Genomic DNA, 22,722 nt, shown 5'->3' with positions numbered 1-22,722 from the left:
GAATTGATATATTATACCAACTCAACTCATGTTGGTGAACCAAACATCTCTAAAATGTTAGAACACCTTTTTATAGAATAGTTAAGGAAAAAAAAAGAGTACTCATAAAATTGAAACACACATGGGTTTTGTGCATGCTGAGTTATAGCCAATTTTAAGCCAATAAAAATGAAAACTAAGACATAAAAGCTTAGTACCAACTTAAAGCAACCAATGAGAATTAAAAAAAACTACAATCCCACATGCCTTTCTAAAAATATCTCCGTTTGTAACTGTTTCCCCTTGAATGGCCAATGTCATTTTCCTTGGATCACACAAAATTTGTAGGATCATATTTTTTCTTAAAAAATAAGTTTGGTTTAGATGCTATTTGGGTTACCAGTTTTCAAACTCCTGAAATTTGGTATTAGTAGCACTGTTGGTCCTTCCATCATTTTTTTTTGTTTTTTTTTGGTTAACTCAAGAACTTATATTGAATTATTATTATTGTTATTATTAAAAATATATATTTTTTAAATTAAAAATGGGTTGTTACAAAAAAACCTAATGGAGGGACTAAGAGTGTTACAAAAAGCAAATCTCAAAGTAAATTTGTTAAGAACTCGGAGATCCAAATGCAACTTAAACCAAACCTCAAGACTAAAAGGGCATTTTTTCTCAATTTTCTTTTCGAATAAAAAATGCAAGATGAGAGATAGAAACTTCAAAGTCAAAAGAAAGTATCCATGTCAATTATCACCAAGATGTTGCTTTGGCAAATAATAAAGTTCACGGAAAAAATAAGAATCACACCTTCTATTTTAAAAATTTGAGAAATGTTTCACACTTGAATTAGAGAAAATTAGTTCCACTAACTATTATAATCCTCAAATATTTTTTTTTAATTAGGATAAGTTACAAATTTAAACTTTTGAGATTTATGTCTACTCAATTCATAAACTTTCAAAAGTGTCTAATAAGTTTCTTAGATCTCAATTTTATATCCAACATGATTGAACTTTAAAAATGTTTAATAGATCTCTGAACTTACAGTTTTATGTCTACTAGTCCCAAATAACTAATATACTTAAAAAAATCTACAGCTAAATAATTTATTGGCTAGTAACTCTAAATTTCAATTTCGTGGCTAATAAATCCATAATTTTGAAAAATTAGTGGATAAATCAAGAATTTATTAGGCACAAAAAAAATAAAAGTCCAAGGATCTATTGGATAGAAAAGTAAAAGTTTAAAGACCTATTATATACTTTTTAAATTTCAAGAACTTATAAACACAAAATTTAAATAAATAAATAATAAATCAAGGACCTAATAGATCCTTTTCAAAGTTATCTAAGTTTTAAAGGCAAATAAACAAACATCGGTAAGCAACAAAAAGAAAGAGTACTAACTTAGAGTTATTATTATAAAAACACTAAAATATCTGGCAGCAGCATGAAATAAGGCTTCATTTGTGAAGATAACAATGTCATCACCGTCGAGCAATATTAACATCTATACTATGAAAAACAGTAACATTTTGATCTAGTGAAAGTATAGCAAAAGGAAGAGTAGATAATGCAAACCAACAACGGCGATCCAAAATGGTGTTTGTGTAAAGTCCATCAAGTTATACTCATTTTCGGAAGCTGTCTCCATGGTGAAGAAAATTCGGGGAAATGATTTAGTTGCCTTCATATTTTGGATCGGCCATCACATAGTGAAATGCTATTACCAATATAAATATAAAGATCCCAAGAAAATTTGCAAAGAAGCCAAGATCTTGATCGTCAAACATCTGTAAAACAATCAAGTTAAATATTAACAATTCTTCAAACATCTGTGAGTTCAAATTGAGAATGATAATATTAACAAATAAAAGAAAAATTAAGAATTGGGGTCCACATGTACCTTTGGATAACTTTGGATATTTCATTTAATCAATGAAATTGTTTCTTATCAAAAAAAANAAAAAAAAAAAAAAAAAAAAAAAAAAAAAAAAAAAAGAAAGAAAGAAAAATTAAGAATTCCTGGCAAAACTAGCAGATTTCTAACATTTCAAAAATCTTGCCACTCTGCAGAAATTACACTAAGCCCAATATAACAAATTGAAGTAACATATGGAATGTGCTTAGTTTCTTGGCAACACCAACACTAACATAATATCAACAAAAATGATCTCAACTTAGTTTTTATTCTTTTCCTCATCAAATTGAGTAGAAGTTTTTTCCTTTTTTTCCCTTTTCTTTTACACCTCTACAATGTGCAACGTTGTTTCCTTGGCACTCTCCACTCTGAATATGCTCTAGGAACTAGACAGTTGAAAACAAGTATCCATACGACTACTTCTAGAATCATTACTGCAAATAAAGTGTAAGAATCTTGAGCCTATCAGCATTTCATTGACACATTGGTCAATATTAACACGTAAAAGACAAGCTTGGTTGTACCTCTTTTGAAGTGCTAAAAATGATTCATGATGATGCAAAGAAAGGACAACTCACAAAATTGCTCGAGTTCGGAGCCCTTTCTCAATTGCTAATTGAGTAAGCAATTGAGAAATCAGAGGCCCTTTGTCTTTTTCCTTTGCCTTGTCGTCAGGGGATGGTTAGTTGAGTTTTGTCCCTAATTCGATTGCCCATATGCTTTTGAACTCCTTCTCAGTTTTTTATAGTGCCTTGCCCCATCTGACTTTTTATTCATTGGGAGAGAGTTTTGGCATTTTCTCCTGTGTCCCCATTGCCTCAGGTATTGGGCTTGGAGGGGAGGTCATCTGTATGGGGTGGTTTTGGGAGATCCTTTTTCCTTTTCGAACTCTAAGGTTTCTGGGTCTCCCCTTTAATGAGGGTGTTATTGGAAAATGACTCTCGGGGTGGAGAAAGGGATTGATAGAGAATTTCCTGTCTCCACTGAGGTAAAACTTCTAAGAAAGGAGAGGGAAGTAAGAAGTTGGTTAGGGAACTCAGAAAGCTGGAGTGTATGGTTAGGTACAAAGGGAAGGAAGCTTCCACCAAAGTTGATTTTATGATGAAAGTGGTTTCGTGCAGGGAAGGGTAGTCTAGTTAAGCAGGAAGTTACCCAAGAGAACCCAAATATTGCCATTCTTGTGGAAACCAATCGCCAATATTATTGTCATCAATTAGTGAGGAGTCTTTGGGGTAAAAGAAAGGATGGGTGGGCGGGCCTTGAGTTTGAGTGGGCTTCTAGTGGGATTCTTGTTCTTCAAGATAGTTGTTCGGTGACTCCTATTGAGGTGGTTAAAGGGTTGTTCTTTGTTTCCATTTCATTCCGTTCATATGATAATTAAGTGGGTGGATTTCAGGAGTGTAAGAACCACCACAAATATCATCACATGCATATCACAATAAGCACTCAGTTTTTCAGCAGCAGAAAACATAGTGCTAGAGTTCCCCATACAAAAGAAATGATGGTACTTTCAAAGAAAAATCCAATCAACCCAGCACCAAACTCCCTACACGTTTTACTATATAATGACATGAATCATGTTTGGAGGAGGCACTCTAGGTGGTATAACCAGAACGGATCTACTCCAGAATTAAGAGCCATCAAACTAATGTAGAACTTCAGGTTTCATCAGATTAATCCTTCAGAACGCCAAGCTCTCTTTGTGGGTACAACAACATGTGAAAGTTGAGCTAGCTGGATTTGGAGATTTGAACTAATGAGTTTTTGATCGAAAATATGATGTCTTAAGTAGGTTAAGTTATTCCCAGGATAGTTAGCATACTATGTAACTAAGTTAGCCATTGCGGTTATTACGACCCATACTAACCACATTATGCTATGTTTCGTTATTATAAAAACTATCATATAAAACTAGAAAATAGAAAACCTCGTATATAAGAGAATATCTAAGCTCAGCGAATTTACATTGTCTCCTAAAGACAATTTTACTCACTACAATGCTAAGTTGTAAGGAGTAATTATCTCTCAGGATAGAATAGATTACCTCTTCTATGGAAGCAATGCCTCGTTCACAAGATCTAACAAACTCTATTGTCTTGATAACCGAACTTCAATGAATTTTAAATGTGAGAAAAGTTTGATGGGACAAATGAGCTAATGGAAAAGTGAAAATCTAATTCGAGAAAAAACATATTTATGGACTAATTCATGTTGATTCTAATAGTCATATCCTTTTTCAACCAATCATGAAATATTGTAACTCATGGAATCGAAAGGATACAAAAAGTCACGTACAATTTATTTCAACATGTTTATCAAAATGGGATATTACGAACAGGATCTAATAACTCCAAAAACCCTCTGAAAGCCAAATTCAATAACCCTTAGCTTGTACAATCCAAATAGGGCCAAAATTGAAATGATCGGGAATGGTCAATTCCAAGCGGCGTTGCTAAACAATAGACGGTGTCACCAATTGGGAAATCGTGTCTTAGAAGCTATAGAAAAGGGGGAAATTATTCGTAAAAAGGAACCCAACAAACAGAATTCTTAGGGGTTGTCACTGAATTCTGAAGGGAAATTACAAGGTTAAGCTCGGTAGATCTGGATGATTTCAACAAAATTATGCAATCAAAATCCATGGACTCAAGTGGAGAAATGTAAATGAAAATAACAGAGAAAGAGTTGAATTACTCTGGTAAATCGTTGAGTTGCTAACTGCCGAGAAAGAAGATGAGAACTGCAGCGGAGCGAGCGTCGTGCGGTCGACTCAGAAAGCCAGAGGCGGGAGCAAGCAATTTCGGGAGGCCGAGATAATAATTCTTTTGGGGTCCCTTCGTAAAATATTTCATTTCTTGGGGCCATTTATATATGTGTTTATTTATATTTATAAAATGGCTAAATTATACTATATACTCTAACCTTTGTACTTTGTATCTAAAATATCGTTAAACTTTCAAAAATTTTAAAGTATCATAGTCGTAAGTTTTGGAGGTAAATAATTTGTGTTTTGTGTCAAAAATACCTTCGAATTTTGAAAATTTTCAAAAATACTCCTAAACTTAAAAAAAAAAGATTAAAAACTACCCTTATGGTCACTATATAAATAAGAACGGTTAATATCCTCTTACTTTTCTATGTTTTCTCCTTTTTCTCCCCTCTCTTCTTCAATGCTCTCTTACTCTCTTTATTAATTATTTGAATTTATCTATAAATAAATAAATAAAATTGTGCACTTTAGTTAGGATATATAGACTATAGACTATAACGAGAAAAAAAAAATATTGGAAGTACCAAGGAATCTAAAGACTTAAATGTTTTAACAAGTTGTACGTTAATAATTGATTATGTGTTCTAGGAAAATACATTTTTGAAAAAAAAATGGCTATTTATCATTTTGTAATGTTTTCAAGGGAGATTTTTTTTTTTTTAATTTTATGAGATTTTGTGGGATTTTATGTTTTGACTTAAAGTTTTGGTTTTTATTTTGGTTTTCGAGAAAATTAGTGTAATAATTGGACAAATAGGAAAAAAATTAGAGTATCTATATAAAAAAAAAATGAGAATATCTATATAATTTGCTTTAAAATTGATTCTTTTTTAATTGAGAAAACTTCAAAACTAATTAATATACTAACGGTAGGATCACCTAAACACTTATAGCTCAATAGTTAGCAACCAAGGTTCAAATCCCCTGACCTCTTATTGCATTAAAAAACGATAGCAGCATTTTAATACTTTCTTTTTTGAAATTTTAGAGCCATTTTTGTAATGAGGTATTGACTATTTTCGTATATTAATAGTAATGGTATTGTTGAACTTTTTTAAAAAAAAAAATTAAGGATATTTTTTTATACTTTAGAAAATTTAGGGGTATTTTTGAAACAAACACTAACAGTTTCTATCTAAAACTAATGTTAAAAGTATTTTTGAATTCTTTTTTAAAGTTTAAGGATATTTTTGAAACTTTTGAAAGTTTAGAGGTGTTTTTGACACAAAGTTCAAAGTTTAAGGGTACATTTTATAATTTAGCCTTATAAAATTTCAATTTAACCACCATAATATTTACGAGAATACAAGGAGATTTGAACTTTAGACATCAAGATGACAATGACATATCAATTAGAGCTACAATAATATTTGCATAATTAACATTTTTGGATTATGACATTTATATATATATATAATAGATGTTACATGTAATTAGTGATGAAGGTAATAGAAGTGGTCATCAGTAATGGTTGTTGGAAGTGGAGTTAGATATATATGATATGGTCTAAACTCTCAAAAGAAATTTTTTATTTTTTTACAGTAATGAACCATCCAAATGAAAAATATAAATCATTTAAATTTTTTATTTTTTTACAGTAATGAACCATCCAAATGAAAAATATAAATCATTTTTAAGAGAATCAATTGTATTCATCAAGTCATCCTTGAGAGATTTCACACAAAATGATGAAGAAAATCAAAATCAGAGGCATGAGGTTGAAATTTGAATGGAAGAAGAAAATAATAGGTATGGTTAACAAATGCATCGTTTGTGTTTAATTCACTTGAATAATACAAGTTTCTGTCCATGAATTTTAATTGCAAAAACTTATGAGAGTTGTTTTGAGAGTTTTTTTTTTTTTTTTGTACGAATGACTCAATCTGCATTGTATTAATATCGAGTTATTCGAATTTGGAACACAGTAAATGCCACATACCACTTATGTCACATACCACTTAAAATGTCCTAATTACTTTCTCCATCCATCTCATTCACTCCTTTCTCCCTCTCAAGCTCACGATGCATTCTTCCTTCCCTCTCTCTCACTTCTTCCTTCCTCTCTTCCTCTCTTGTTTGTACTTGTGGCCTTGTTCATCCTCCGTTTCGACGATGCTCACACTAGTATTTCATTCTATTATCATCCTCGCTCCAACAAACTCTCACGTTTGTACTTTTAGCCACCTTCCGACTGTTTATCAAGAGCACGAGGCTAGGAGGAACGAGGAAATTTGCTCTACTTCTCGTGTTTGACGAGGAGAAAAAGAAATAGAAGTATGAAAATATCAAGAAGTGTGAGTGAGGATAGAGAAAGTAGTCAATATAAGTGAATGTGATTAAGTAAAATGTTAGTATTTGTCAACCGGAGCGTAACTCAACTGTCATCATGCTTGTACAGTTCGAACTATTTTTTTACGATTCAACCATTTTATAAGTGTGGATACTCCGGCCACCACCCGTCGGTACTCTCTCCGCCACAATCCCACGCCTCTACCGACATCGCCCCTTTCTTTCTACTCTCCCTGTCTTCCTCGCTGCTGCTGCAATTGCGCCAGCAATTACCCACCAAATCATTGTTCTTGAACCTCAAAGCCCTTTTCTACGATGATCAACGACCGGACACATCCGTCTGGTCTTCTTCTATCTAACATAGAAGCAATTCGCTCATATATGGTCTCTGCGTCCATAGACACGTGAATTTTCGATGAACTCCGGCAGCTTGCTTCAAGTCTCTCTTCACGAGCCAACATTCCGTATAAGCCGAGCTAAGAGCTATCTGGTTTCCTACCGAATCGTTCACCCGGTCGGACTTGCTCTGTCTTTTGGCTGGATCGGAGTTTCTCTTTACAACCCCTAAACCGAGGGAGAAGGTGTGTATACTTTAATTTTTGGATCTTATTCATTTAGTTCTATACGAAGTTTATGTATTGGCAAATTCTGCTCAGATGGTTTTAGCTGGCGGAGTGATGATTTCATGATAAAAGTGGAGGAAGGAAATCCAAATTAATGAAGGGATTCTTGGAAATGTCTAAACATTGGGGTATAATCAATGTTCAAAAGAAGTTATCTTATTGGAAGATCTTTAGCTTGAAGAGAGAAGTGAGATGAAATATGAGTTCAATGTTTGGTTATATGCTGATGTGTTCATGAATGCTCAAACTAGTGGTACATTAACTCCAAGAACCTTGACATGGATTTGAACTAAACACAGAGCACACAAATTATATAAATTATTCGAGTCTTTTAGTCACTTTTCTTGTACCCACCTACCTAGGATTTAATATCCTACGAGTTTCCTCAATACCAAAATGTTGTATAGTTAAGTGGATTATCTTGTGAGATTAGTCGAGATGCACGTAAGCCGATTGAGTATTTAATACCAAAATGTTGACTGAGTTAACTTATTGATATGTGTATACAGAGTTAGACTGAAGAAGCTTGCAGATGTAGCAGAGAGGAAGGCCTATCAGGAAATGGTGAAGGATATTACACCTAAGAAACCAATTGATGAGCCTCTCTCTTCCTACAAGGATCAGCTGGGATTTGTTATGTGTGCAACCTTGCCGTTTTATGTTAACCAACCTATATTGATGTATCTTTGATGTTGCATCTAATTATGGGTCCATTTTATGTATAAGATAAAATTGTATGCACTTCTATGAAATAATATGATATTGTCATAGTTTAGAAAGAGAGTGATTTATCGTTCATTAGCATGTTTGGCCCATCGACTTATACAAAAGAAATCACAATCATGATCTTCTGATGATATTCTTTTGGAAAAGAAACCTTAATGTAAAGATTTTGAAAAAGAACAACCAGTTTGAAATGGTTATAAGAGGAAGAAATTTGAAGATAACCTTTCGGTGTCCACATGACTGACACCAACCTGGTGTCAATAGGGTTTTTTGTAACACCTATAGACCAACATATGAGTCCTTTCAACATGCTTTGTCCTCACTTACATACTTCATAGGAAAATTTCCAAGAACCCATCCAACATATAATTGCTCTAAGCTAATAACACTTAAGTTTGGAATTTTTATGATCGAGTCGTGGAGAAGGAACGTGCACGTTGTTGATATAGATAGTAACTATCAATTCTTTTAAGCGTTTCTTAACAATGCTTTCATATCATCATAATCTCTCTTACTCATATGTGATCTCAATTCATTCATATATTCGTTCTAAACATGGACGTCACATTTTCCCTCATATAAGGAGGGTTTTTTATATGATTTTGAGCTATCGTATGTATAAGAGTTTTTATAGTGCATCACATTATCTTCTCAAAACTAATATTATTGTTTCCAGTTTTCTAGGAAAGGAGGAGGTCAAAAATCAAACTCTCATATCTTATGTAGGTGCAAACAGAGTTAGATGCAAGGGTAAATGATGGAGATCTGTTGGCTATGCTTGAAGGCATGAGAATTCTTTGATTTGCTCCTCTTGCCAATGAAGAACCTAGACAGCAAAGAAGTATCAATGTTAATATGCAAATATGAACAGCATTCTACATGGGATACAAAGATAGAAGAAAAAGACAACATCCTCCTCAACCAAAGAGTATGCAGGTCATTACATGCAAAAGAAGAACAAAAGCTAGTAGTTAGACATTGACTATAGAATGAGCGATCTTATAGCTTAAAATAATCAAATACATATCATTAAAGCGGTAAATAACAACAACTTAATTGATAATTTACTCTTAACAACTATTGAATGAGGGATCTTATAGCTTCTAGCACGAATAAACTTTCTTCAAATTTACAAGATGGTTCGTGGGACATGCAATAGATTATTGAGAAAGAGTAATCCTCGGGTATATTTCAAGATGTATCCATCGTTATGCATCTCACTCTAATTATATAAAAAAGTATTTTAAATAAAAAGTAAGAAAATTTTGTTATCTGTCAAGCTATGGTTGAAGTAAGATGTGCAAAGATGAGTATAGAGCATAAGATGCACCATTGTATATTTTCTTGAAAAGTAGATACAAATAATCATTATTATTATTTTTATTAGATTTTTAAAATGATGATTGATACCTCATTCACTAAGTAATGCTCGAATTGATATTTGTTCATAATTGTTATTTGTATATCTAATAATATATTTATGTAACATATTCCTTAATTAATCATCATTCGAGATTTGAAACTAAATTTGGGCATCTTAATTTTGGCCTTTGAAATCTATATGATTAGTTATAAAACTCGTAGGGCATGTTTGTTTCATACATATTGTTATGAGATTTTTTCACAGAATTTTAATTTTTAAAATTCAGGATATTATTATCTGACGAACTTTAAAATCCATAAGACAGGTTTTTTTTAACACCCTTCATACTCCTGGGATTTTTATGCGTGAGAGATGGATAGAGTCTAGTCAATTAATAAATTAGTATGAATTAGCTATTACTTTTAAGTTTAATTAGACTTAATAAATTTCAACTAATATATTTATCATTGATAACCATCTTAACTATTTAATATAAAATTTTATTAATTTATATTTATTTAATTATTTTTATTAATTAAATAAAATTATTTAAATAATGTTTAATATAAAAATATTCATTTGATGATATTTTAATTCATTAAATAATTAATCAATATAACAATATATTAAATAGTTAAACTTAATTATAACTATGTTACTTGTTTTATATACAAGCACATTCGTTTAACTTCTAGGTATTAATTATCCTCCATATTCAAACACAAACCTTAATTATCTCACACATTTAAAACTCAAACATTTAATATCTATTTCTATAAAATAATATCTACAATCCTAACGGTTCCTTGAGGTCTAAAAAATAGATTATAATGATCAAATGGATAGAATAGTCAATGAATTGAAGTCATCAAAATTTAAGGGAAAAAAAGAATACTACCCATGTTTAAAGCGACAGAATTTCTTTTTTAATATAATATAAAAAGGAAATAATCATCATTTTCCACTTTACCATTTCTTCAATGGATATGAATATGGTCTTATGATGTAAATTCATGAACCTACATTGAACTCCTAAACATAAAGTTATTGACATTAAATGTTATTGAACAACATAGTTCAATTGAACAAAGATATAATTTATTTGATTTTTAATTCTTATCATTAACTAATAAAACTAGTTCAATAATAAAGAAGTATGAAGTTTAAGTTCTTTTATCCACGTATTATTGTTGAGCTAAAAATATAAAATAACAAAAAATAGAAAAATTCTTATAAATAGAAAGTATTTAATTTTATAGCAAAAAAATTTCAAAAGAATTTTTAAATGCCCAAAAAATATGGTAAAGTTTTTCAATAGAATAAAAAAAGTTTAAAGAATTTAAATTTTACAGGTCAATTACGGTCGAAGTATTTAGGATATATATAACTAAAATTGCATTATATACCAAGAAATGAGCCAAGTTTTAAAATAATGTAAATGAATTAGAAAATAATTAGAGTATGCCAAATGGCAGAAGCAGATAATGAGAATGTGAGATGCTCACACGTGTGAATAGATGTGCACATCCATCCGTGGGTTGCACGTGCTTTCGAATCCCCAAGCTTCAGTTAGGTAGGCCACCACTTTTGTTTTCGTATTCAACATTTATTATTTTGGGAAAATTCGTTTTTTAGTCAAAATGGATTATTTTAATATCAGTTTTTTAAGATAGGTTTCAAAGATCCCTTTCCTATTAAAAGATTGTTAAATTAAAATGAAAAAAAAACGATCTGTTTTTAAGTACGGATGACAACGAAATTGGAGTGGAGTGGAAATGCACTCTCCATCTCCATTTTCATAGGAATTTTTAATCTTCATCTCCGTCTCATTTCCCGTTTTGAAGAATCGAGGTCAAGGTCAAAGATTCAGTTCCCACGAAAAAAAATCATCGCTTTCTATTTTATTATTTTATATATTATTTAAAATTAACTAAAATTAGTATTTATATTGAAATTGTAAATTTTATATAATAAATTAGTATGATGGTTAGATATGTTTAAATTAACAATTAAAAAATGTATTTTAAATTTTTTTTATTATAAATTTATTATATTAGAACATTAAAAAAAACTAACTGAAACAATAGTTTATATATATATATAATAATAATAATTAAAATTAGAAAATTATAATTAAAAATAGTTTTATAGCTACTGTTTTCGTTTTTCTTTTCTAATTTTAATTATTATTATTATTATATATTTTAATAATTAAAAAAATCGGGCAGGGGCGGGGATCGGGTTCGGGATCGGAGATGGGGCGGGGGTCCCCTCCTCGTCCCAAACTAGGGACCTAATTTAAATCCCCTATTTGACCAGATTCCCCGCTTCGATCGGGTAGGAGACCAGCGGGAACCCGATCCTACGGAAAGTTTTGCCATCTCTAGGGCTAATGAATGTGATAAAGTGGATGTTGATTAAAGACGTGTTTAGATTATATTTTCAAATGTTTAATTTAAAAAATAAGTCATTTGAAAGAAATAAAAGTGTTTGACAATCATTCAAAATATCTTTTCAAAAGTATTTTAATCAATTTTTATCAAAAATATTTAAATAAAAGTGAGTTTTTTTAAATCATTTTTTTTCTTAATTCAATTCAAACACCCTAAAATTTTCTTTAAAAAAAATCAATAATGAACATTTACATTAAACAATTTAGTCCAAAATTAAATTTAACTTGAACATTTTTTTGTTATATACAAATAGCAAAACGCTTCTTGTTCATTACTCACAATTAGTTTCGTTCTCCAAGGGTTTCTATTTTTGGTGGGATTGGAGCAATTGACCAAGGGAAATTAGAGTATTTGATGGACTAAATTTTGAGGAAAGAGAATAATGAAACCACCCATAGATCTTAAGACTTAAAATATTTAACAATATTGTATACGGCTAGTTGAGTATGTGTGTTAATATAGATTGTTTGAGTCTAGAACCAAAAAAGATAAACACGATGAGAATTTGAGTCATAATCTTGATGACAAGAGGGAGGATAAAGAAAGAAAACATATATATTACCAAATTTTTAATGAGGAAGACTTTGATGATCCTTTTTTGTCCTTCAAATTAGTTTATTTGTTATGATCACTTAAGAAGATTTCTCATGATCAAACATATATTCCTTTCTTTTTGTATTTAGTAATTCACGTTTTGTTGAGTTTTGAGGGGAGGGGGTTTTGATTTTGGTTTTTGTGAAATTTTATGCTTTTAACCTAGTATACTAGCATTAAGAACATTTTCAAACTATTTTTTAAGGCTAAGAGTATTATCGAAACTCTTAAAAGTTCAAAGATATTTTTAAAATAATGTTTGATATACTAACATCTTCTGCCCATATAGTGACAGTAAGAGTATTTTTTAACCTTTTTATTTAAAAATAATTAATAAATAGTATTTTTGAAATAAAGGACTTATACTTTCCATCCAAACTTGAGTAAGAGTATTTTTAAACTTTTTTTTTTAATGTTTAAGAATATTTTTGAAAGGTTAAAGGGTATTTTTAAAATAGAATAGAAAATTCATGACTATTTCTTATAATATTTTATTTTATTATAAATATAGATGTTAGATGTCCATGCTTAGTGTCTAATGTCAAATGTCATTTTTCCATTACCACATATGTTGCTCATGTGTTATTCAACCGCTATCACATCTTACTTGTCACTTTGCTTATAAATAGTAGTATTTGGTAGATCTTGAAATAACACACATTGGTGAGAAATCCACTTCAAAATTTCACTCAATTTTTCATATGATCCAATTTTCATTGTTTTAGTTATTTTATTTTATTTTATATTTTATTTATTTATTTATTATATTATATTTCTCTATATCCATGTTTTTCTTTGTGCTTTTCAATTTCATAACACGTTATCAACACGAGCTCTCGTCGTTTCTTCCATGGAAGATTGGTCCTAAAGGTAGATCAGTTTTTCCTCTTTATTATAATTAATAAATGTAATGTTATTTTGCATATTTAATATCTATTAAATTTTTAATATAAATACAATATTTTATGATAGTGCTGTCATGACAAATCTCAAACAATTAAAAGTTGTCGCCCTTGATATTAATGACAATAATTATTTGTCATGAGTGTTTAATGTTGAAATCCACTTGGATGCTATGAACTAAGGGAAACAATTAAATAAGACAATATGATATCCAATCATGACAAAGAAAAAGCTATGATTTTCTTTGGTCATCATCTTCACGAAGAATTAAAAATTGAGTATCTTACAATAAAAGATCCTTGTATCTTGTGGAAAAAATTGAAAGAGATGTATGATCATCGAAAAACAGTTATTCTTCCTAAAGCTCGTTATGATTGTATGCACTTAAGGCTACAAGATTCCAAATCTGTAAGTGATTACAACTCCACATTATTTAAAATCAGTTTGAAATTATTGTTATTTGAAGAGAAAATTACTGAAGTTGATATGTTAGAGAAGACATTTTCTACATTTCCTGTCTCAAATATGCTCCTGCAGCAGTAATATCGAGAAAAAGATTTTAAACAATATTCTTGAACTAACTTTATGTCTTTTCGTGGCCGAACAAAATAATGAGTTATTGATGAAAAATCATGAATTTCGACCAACTGGAATAACCCATTCCCTGAAATGAATGTTGTGAATGTTAATAATCGTGGTTGAGGTCATGGTCGTGGTGGAGGTCATGACCGTAGGAGAGGAAGAAATAATTATTATTTTCGTGGTGGTCATTCTAATCATTCAAATTTCAAAAGAACCATGCAAAATGATTAGAAAAGTTCCACAATATAAAAGTGTCAAAAATAAATGCTCCCGATGCAGAATGACCGGACATTGGTCACGTACCTATCGTACGTCAAAACACTTAGTCTATCTCTATGAAGCCTCCCTGAAGGAAAAAGAGAAAAAATTGGAAGTAAATTTTGCATGCCAAGATAATGACATATTTGACCCATCCCATATGACAAATTTGGATAAATCTCTTGAAGAGAAGATTGACACAATTGATGGAATACCAAATGTTTCTTTTGACTTTGAAAATATCTAGACTTAATGTTGTTTTTTTTTTTTAATCCATATTTATGTTTTTTCTTTCTTAGTAAATGTTAACTTTTGTATATTTCAAGTGTTTTTTTTTTATTGTATTTTTTTTTGGATGAAAAAACATGGGTCATTTTCATATATTGGGTGATTAAAAAAAGGAGCAAAGAAGTTATATATCTGGCAGATAGTGCAACTACTTACATAATACTTACAAGTAGAAAATATTTTTTCAAACTGACAATGCTGGAAGCAAAAGTCAATACAATATCAGGTTTGAAAACCTAACTAAGGGGTTTGGAAAAGCAAATATCATTTTGCCTATAGGAATAAAATTTACAATTGACAATGCATTGTTCTCTAGTCAATCAAAGAGAAATCTACTTAGTTTTAAATTTATACGTTGCAATAGTTATCATACTGAGACTGATAGTAAGAATAATATGAAATATCTATATATCATATCTAATGTCTCATATAAAAAACGTATACTGGAAGAGTTGTCTACTTTATCTTCCGAATTATATTATACTTATATACGAGTAATTTAAACATATGCAACAATGAACCTGAAGTTAATGAATCCAGATATATTTGTTATGTGGCATGACAGATTAGGTCATCTAGGGTCTATAATGATGAGAAAATTATTGAGAATTCAAATGCACTGTAATGACCCGACCCCCCTAGGACCTAGGTAAGGTCGTTACTAAAATAAATGCATGCAAAGAATTTAAGACGACGCTCAGTTATTTGAAATAAATGCTAATTAAAAACAAGAGAAGTTCAAAAGACATTTATTAAATGCAATTGTTAAAAACAATACTAGGGTACCCATAAATCATAAAGGTTAATACTGCATATGAAAAACAATTATTAATAATAAGTTTCACGCATCAAACTAAACATTGAGGGAAACACGAAAAGAACTCTAAATCTCATGATGCAGAAGCGTAAAAACTAGTCCTAGTGGCTCGATCATGAATTCCGCTGCACCATCGTCGGTGCATCTCTACCCTTACCTGAAACATCAATATAAGAAAGAATGAGTATAAAATACTCAGTAAGTAACCCCACCACTAGGGTCAGGCTAGGCATCTGTGTCCTCTAGATACCCACATATGGCACATAAATATATGTAACATATAATAGACTGAGTCCTATCCTATTGTAGTTAAGTATGCCCATAAAACTGGTGAATCCCGAAGGAAACACAAAACTATCCCAAAGGAAACACCAACTGGTGAATCCCGAAGGAAACACAAACTGGTGAATCCCGAAGGAAACACAAAACTGGTGAATCCCGAAGGAAACACAAACTGGTGAATCCCGAAGGAAACACAAACTGATGAGCATCTAACTAATCAATGAGGATATTCACACAATCTTAACATGCTAAGATTCAACATTGTACGATTCTAAAGCATACATAAAAATCCTTCATACCATGGTTGCATCACATACCCATAATTCTTAACAACATATTATACATCATCCATGTATAACTTATATCATAAAGCCACAACATACAAGTATGCCTCAACGCTAGCAGATCAGACATCGACATATGAAAACACATACTATCACATACTAACGATCAAGCACTTAGGTATGTATGTAAACAAATCAGAATTTGTGCCAGAATATACTTTAATTCAAGTCATACTGTCAATAAACATGCTAACAGTTACCATAACATACACTTATCATGCTAGCATACAACTAGAGCTTGGCCCGTGGGCGGTTCCAGTGATAAGATTACTTACCTTAATCAAAAATCCACAGATAAACTCAAACAATCAAACGGTGGTTGCGGCTTGAAGAAACGACCCTACCATATGAATTCAACTATTAAGTTTCAGTCCAAAAAATAATTGCGACAACTCAAATTTAAAACCACAATACCCAATAGCTTACCCAAGGAACTTGGTTAACAACCACTCCAAAATCTCCTTCCAACAGATTTTAACTCCCCAAAGGACGACAACTTGGAACCTTAAGGATATAAGGTTAAGTCAAACCTAGCTTAGAAATCAGAGCGTGCCCATAAACCAACAATAAGAACTATAATCCTTACCAAAACTCTTGTCGAACGATCTCGACCCGCTGGACAGCCACTCCAAAAGTTTCCTCGATTCAAAACTAAGGCAAAAAACAATTCGAATAAGTTAACCTTCATTCCAAACTTAATAGGGCCCAAACTTCCACCCAACTTCACAAAAGGCTTACCTAAAACTACCAAATCCGGTGAACCCAAAGGTGACAGCGGTGGTGGACGGCGAACGGAGGGCGGCAGCGGGGCGGCGGACACGCAGATCCGGTGGCTGGGCTCCGACGCTGGGCGAAAACGGCACAGGGGCGGTGGTCCAAACGGGGAGCGGCAGCAGTCCGGCTCGTGCGGCGAAAGAAGGCGCGACGGCGAGCGGCTGTGGTCTGACCGGCGGGATCTGGTCGACAAAACCACACGAACGGCGAGCAACGCAGATGGAAGGAGGTCGACGGCTGGGCGACTGGTGGCAGTGGTGCAACTGGTTGAAAGCGGACATGCGACGCTTCGATGTCGACGAACGGCGGCCGGTTGGAGGCGCACGACGACTTGGGTGCAGCGGCATGCGGCAAGGAAGAAGAAATCGGGGGGGGGGGGGGGGGGGGCTCGCGTGGTGAGGGAGAAGGTGGGGGAGGGCCTTTTAAAAAGTAAAATAATAAAATAATAATAATAATAACAACAACAACAACAACAATAATAATAATAAAAGGAAAATAGTATAACTTTAATTAGATTTTTTTCCTTAACCCACTTTATACTATTTAATTCCTTTCCTTTTTCCAAAAATAATTAATTCCTGCCATAACCTTTTTTCCAAATTGAATTTTTTTTTGAATAAATTCTACGACAACATTTAAATCCTCGCATTTATACTTTAAATTCAGAATTCCAAACATGTCCTTCAACTAAGGACAATTACTGAAAAGGGAAAAGTTTTACATTATTAATAAATAAATAAAAGTGTGGGATGTTACATGGACACTCATTGAAGAGTCAGAAGACTCTTCAATCTAATGAACTATCATGTGATGTTTGCTCTCAAGGTAAATTAATTATTAGAAAATTACTAGCTAAAGTGGGAATTGAATTACCTGTATTTTTAGAACGAATTCATGATGATATATGTGGACTTATTAACTCACCAAGTGGACTATTTAGATATTTTATGGTAATAATAGATGCATTCAGCTGAAGGTCACATGTATGCTTGTTATCAAGTCGAAATCTTGCATTTGCAAGATTATTTGCTCAAATAATTAAGTTAAGAACACAATTTTCTGATTATACGATTAAGATCATTCGTCTTGATAACGCTGGTGAATTTACATCCCAAGTCTTTTATAATTATTGTATGTTAATTGGGATAAGTGTTGAACACCTTATAGCTCATGTTCATACACAAAATGGTTTTGCAGAATCATTTATAAAACGTTTGCAATGAATTGCAAGACCATTACTTATGAGTGCTAAGCTTTCTACATTTGTAGGGGAACATGCTATTTTGCATGCAATGTCACTTGTACGCATTAGGCTAGTAGTGAAGGAACTCTGAGGAGAGAACCTTGAGCGAAAGCAAAATCGTCCCAAATTCATTTTTCATTGAATTTAAGTTTTACAGTAAATCAATAACAAGATATGCATTTACATAAATTATAGCATGCATAATAAAGGAAAACTTAGGGTTTCAGAAACCCTTACCTTTGAAGACTATTCTTCAAGAATCTTTCGAACAAGTCATGAATGAATCTTTTTCTCCAAAGGGTATACCACCAAACGGAGCCTCCTATATTCTCCTTAAGGATTGAGAATGACAAGAGTTGTGGGCTACCTTAGGGTTTTGGAAGAGGGAAGAAGATGGAGAAGAGGAAGGGAGGAGAGGAATTTTTCTTCTCTTTTCCTTTTTTCCAGAGAGAACTATTCTCTCAGTGTTTCATGGAGGAAGATGAATTAGCACCTTCATTTTTCTCTAAGCCTCTCATCACGTATTTGGCTAAGAGAAAGTAAGGGAAGGGAGTTGTAACTCCCTCCCTTTAATTAATTAATATTAATTAAATTAAATTAAATTAATAATAATTATACATATAATAACAACCTTATTATATGTATATAAACTATATGTTATATCCCATATAACACATAATCTATAGTTACATATTGTATCAAATACAATAATAACCTATAGATATATTTTCTCTCAACCATACATGGCATTTAATATAAATCACATTTATAGTAAACTCACTTATATGAATTTCATTCATATAATTAATATTTGGATCATATCCAAATATTTAATTCTTCTCAACTTATTTATGGTATTAATATAAATCATATTTATATTAAATTTAATTACATGAATCTCATTCATATAATTAGTATTTGAATCATATTCAAATTCCTCTTATATTATCTTATATTATAATGTATCAAATATATTATATTAATTATATCAACATATAAATTAATTTAATTAATTATATCATATATAATTAATTCCATCAATTAATTTGAACACTTCAAATTAATCCAAAAATATTTCTCAATTAAATCCATGTTAAGCTACAGAGGGGACCTTAAGCTCCAATGGTACTTGGATAATTAATTAAACTCTTTAATTAAATTACCCAACGTCCATCAATTGTCGGTCATTCCACTAAAGACCGATAGTTGCACTCTTCGCACTACAAATAAATTTTTATGTCCATTGGATATAACCAATCAACAGTGTGATGTCCTTTCACAAATTGCTCGTAAGTACATATTGGCCAAAATTACCATTTTGTCCCTGTGTCTTAAGTACCACCGATCCCTTTAATGAACAATAAGTCATAATCCAACTATGACCAAGTCACTCTCGGCCAGAAAAGGGTGTGGCCACTATGTTCAAGCCCCGGAATCAGCCCTTAAGGGAGCAATTTATCTACTTGCCCCTGCATCGGGGAAGGAGTAAATTTCATTTCGTGTAGTTGTGTTCCCAACTCCCCAGTCAGACGAATCCCCAAAATGGTAGGCTTATTGAGTTGACAACCTCACCATTCCCACCTATACAAATCAAAAGACCGCCTTCATGAGCAGTAGTTCACAACTCACTCAGGATTCAGGTCATGTCACTTATGGTCATTTTAGTTAAATGTAAGTCTCTATTATTAACGACGTTATATAAAGAGACTAATCATTTCATGGTCTGGTCTTATACAAACTCTTTGTATAGGATACCCCGCTCGCATGTCTCCAAATGAATGAACAGGATCAGATCATTTATAGCATTTTACAACACTTGTAACACCTACAAAGCGGGCCATATCCGTAGTGTTACTAGGATAAGGTATCCAACCTTATCCATCTATTACATACCATTTAGGTTATTATTTAAACAAGATCCATTTGTGTGTCTCTACATACTTGTTTAAATTACATAAAATAACCTAAGATCTTAGTTTATTGGATTGAGTATATGCTTATAAAATAACACTTATTTTATAAACAATAATATATTTATACAAAGTTTACAAACTATGAGATTACAAGGAGATTTAGGATACCAATCCCAACAAGTAGCTTATCATAAGTATTCGCCATTACAATTAGCTTATGGCCATGAGCCAAATATTTTCTATTTGAGAATTTTTGGATATGCAGTATATGTTCCAATTGCTCCATCACAACGTACTAAGCTGGGTTTTCAAAGAAGGCTAGGAATATATGTTAGATATGATTCCCCACCAATTATTAAATATCCTGAACCCCCTGATGGATGATGTATTTACTGCACGATTTGCTGATTGTCATTTTAATGAGACGAAATTTTCAACATTAGGTGGAGGAATTAAAAAGTTGGAAAGAACAATTACATGGAATGCTTCGTTATTGTCTCATTTAGATCCCCGTACAGATTAATGTGAACTTGAAGTTCAGAAGATAATTCATTTGCAAAATATAGCAAACCAGTTACAAGATACATCTATAGATGCAAAGAAAGTAACTAAATCACATATATCAGCCGCAAATGTTCCATAAAAAATTGATATCTCAACACAACAAGTTATCACTAATGAGTCTATAACACGCCAGAAGCGTGATAGACTAGTGGGTTCCAAAGATAAAAATCCTCAAAAAAGAAAAATAATTAATAGTCAAGAAGACTTGGTGGGGATGTAAATACCCATGAAGAAATTCATGACATGACTAATGAAGAAGGTGGAATACATAAAGATAATAATGAGATCTCAATAAACTATGTCATGACAGGAAAAAGATGGAATTGAACTCATGTAGTTATTGATAACATTTTCGTGTATAATGTTGCTCTAGATATTATATCTGAAAATGAGGATTCTTAACCAAAATCTGTTAAAGAATGTTGACATAGAAAAGATTGGCTTCAGTGGAAAGAAGCAATCGAGGTAGAATTAAACTCACTTTCAAAACGTCATATTTTTTTTACCATTAGTTCAAATACCAGAAGGTGTCAAGCTTGTGTGATATAAATTGGTATTTGTGAGAAAAAGAAATAAAAATAATGAAGTCACAAGATACAAAGCAAGACTAGTTGCACAAAGTTTTTCACAAAGATCTGGTATTGATTATGAGGAGACATATTCTCTAGTGGTGAATGCAATTATACTAAGATATTTAATTGGCTTGACTATGTATGAAAGTCTGGATATGCATCTTATGAATGTAGTCACAACATATTTATATGGATCTCTTGATAATAATATTTATATGAGAATCCCAAAATGATTTAAGGTACCTGAAATATATAGATTAAATTCCTGATAATTGTATTCAATAAAGTTACGGAGATCACTATATGGATTGAAACAATCAGGACGGATGTGGTTCAACGCCTGGGTGGATATTTGTTGAAAGAATAATATCAAAATAATCCAATATGTCCGTGTGTTTTTATAAAGAAATCACAGTCAGGATTTGTTATTATAATATGACTTAAATATAATGGGAACTCTTGAAGAGCTTTCAAAGGCAATAGAATATCTTAAGAAAGAATTTGAGATGAAAGATCTCGAAAAAAAACAAAATTTTACCTTTGTTTGCAAAATGAACATTTAGCAGATAAGATATTTATTCATTAGTCAATTTATACAAAAAAATTTTGAAAAGATTTTATATGGACAAAGTACATCCATTGAACATTCCAATGAAAATTCGTTCACTAGATGTGAAGAAAGATGTATTTCGACCTTGAGATAACAACGAAGAACTTCTTTGTTCTGAAGTACCGTATCACAATTAGTGCACTTATGTATTTTGCTAATAATACAAGACTAGATATTGCATTTTCAGTAAATTTATTAGCTAGATATAGTTCTTCTCTAACAAAAAGACATTGGAACAAAATTAAGTATATACTCCATTATTTTCGAAGAACTATCGATATGAATTTGTTTTATTCAAATAAATCAAATTTCGATCTAGTTATTATGTAGATTCTTGATATTATGTGATCCACACAAAGCTAGATCTCAAACAAATTATCTGTTCACATGTGGATAAACTACTATATCATGACGATCGGTGAAACAAACCATAACGACCATTTTTTCAAATCATGCTGAAATCCTTGCAATTCCTGAGGCTAGTCGAGAATGTGTATGGTTAAGATCAATGAGTCAACACATTCGTGAAACACATGGCTTATATTCTAATAAAAATCTTCCAACAATATTATATGTAGACAACACAGCATGTATAACCCAAATGAAAGGAGGATATATTAAAGAAGATAGAACAAAGCATATTTCACCAAAACTTTTATACACTCATGATCTTGAAGAAAATGGTGACATCGCTGTTCAACAACTTGTTCAAAGGATAACCTGACCGACTTATTTACAAAGGCATTACCTACAACAACCTTTGAGAAATTGGTGCACAATGCGGTGTTTCAGAGATCTCAAACGATGTTTGCATGAGGGAGAGTGAATATATTATATTCTTTTAGGATT

General features: G+C 31.7%; 1 protein-coding gene across 1 annotated transcript; it reads right to left on the bottom strand.

Moving 5' to 3' along the window:
• Positions 1–1,364: 1,364 nt before the first annotated feature.
• On the bottom strand, positions 1,365–4,753 carry LOC120078785 (dolichyl-diphosphooligosaccharide--protein glycosyltransferase subunit 4A). Its single transcript, XM_039033095.1, has 2 exons — positions 4,600–4,753; positions 1,365–1,777 (listed from the first exon to the last, which is right to left on the bottom strand). Exon 2 carries the CDS (start codon positions 1,775–1,777, stop codon positions 1,664–1,666), a length of 114 nt encoding a protein of 37 aa, XP_038889023.1. The 5' UTR covers positions 4,600–4,753; the 3' UTR covers positions 1,365–1,663.
• Between the last annotated feature and the right edge of the window lie 17,969 nt (positions 4,754–22,722).

This window comes from Benincasa hispida, chromosome 5 (assembly GCF_009727055.1).
Source record: "Benincasa hispida cultivar B227 chromosome 5, ASM972705v1, whole genome shotgun sequence".
In the NCBI taxonomy this organism is placed as follows: Eukaryota; Viridiplantae; Streptophyta; class Magnoliopsida; order Cucurbitales; family Cucurbitaceae; genus Benincasa; species Benincasa hispida.
Note: the sequence above shows the minus strand (reverse complement) of the source record. Positions and strands in the feature narration are given on the sequence as shown.

Excerpts from the sequence above, each read along its gene's own strand:
- LOC120078785 (XM_039033095.1), bottom strand. The coding sequence starts at position 1,777 with ATGTTTGACGATCAAGATCTTGGCTTCTTTGCAAATTTTCTTGGGATC.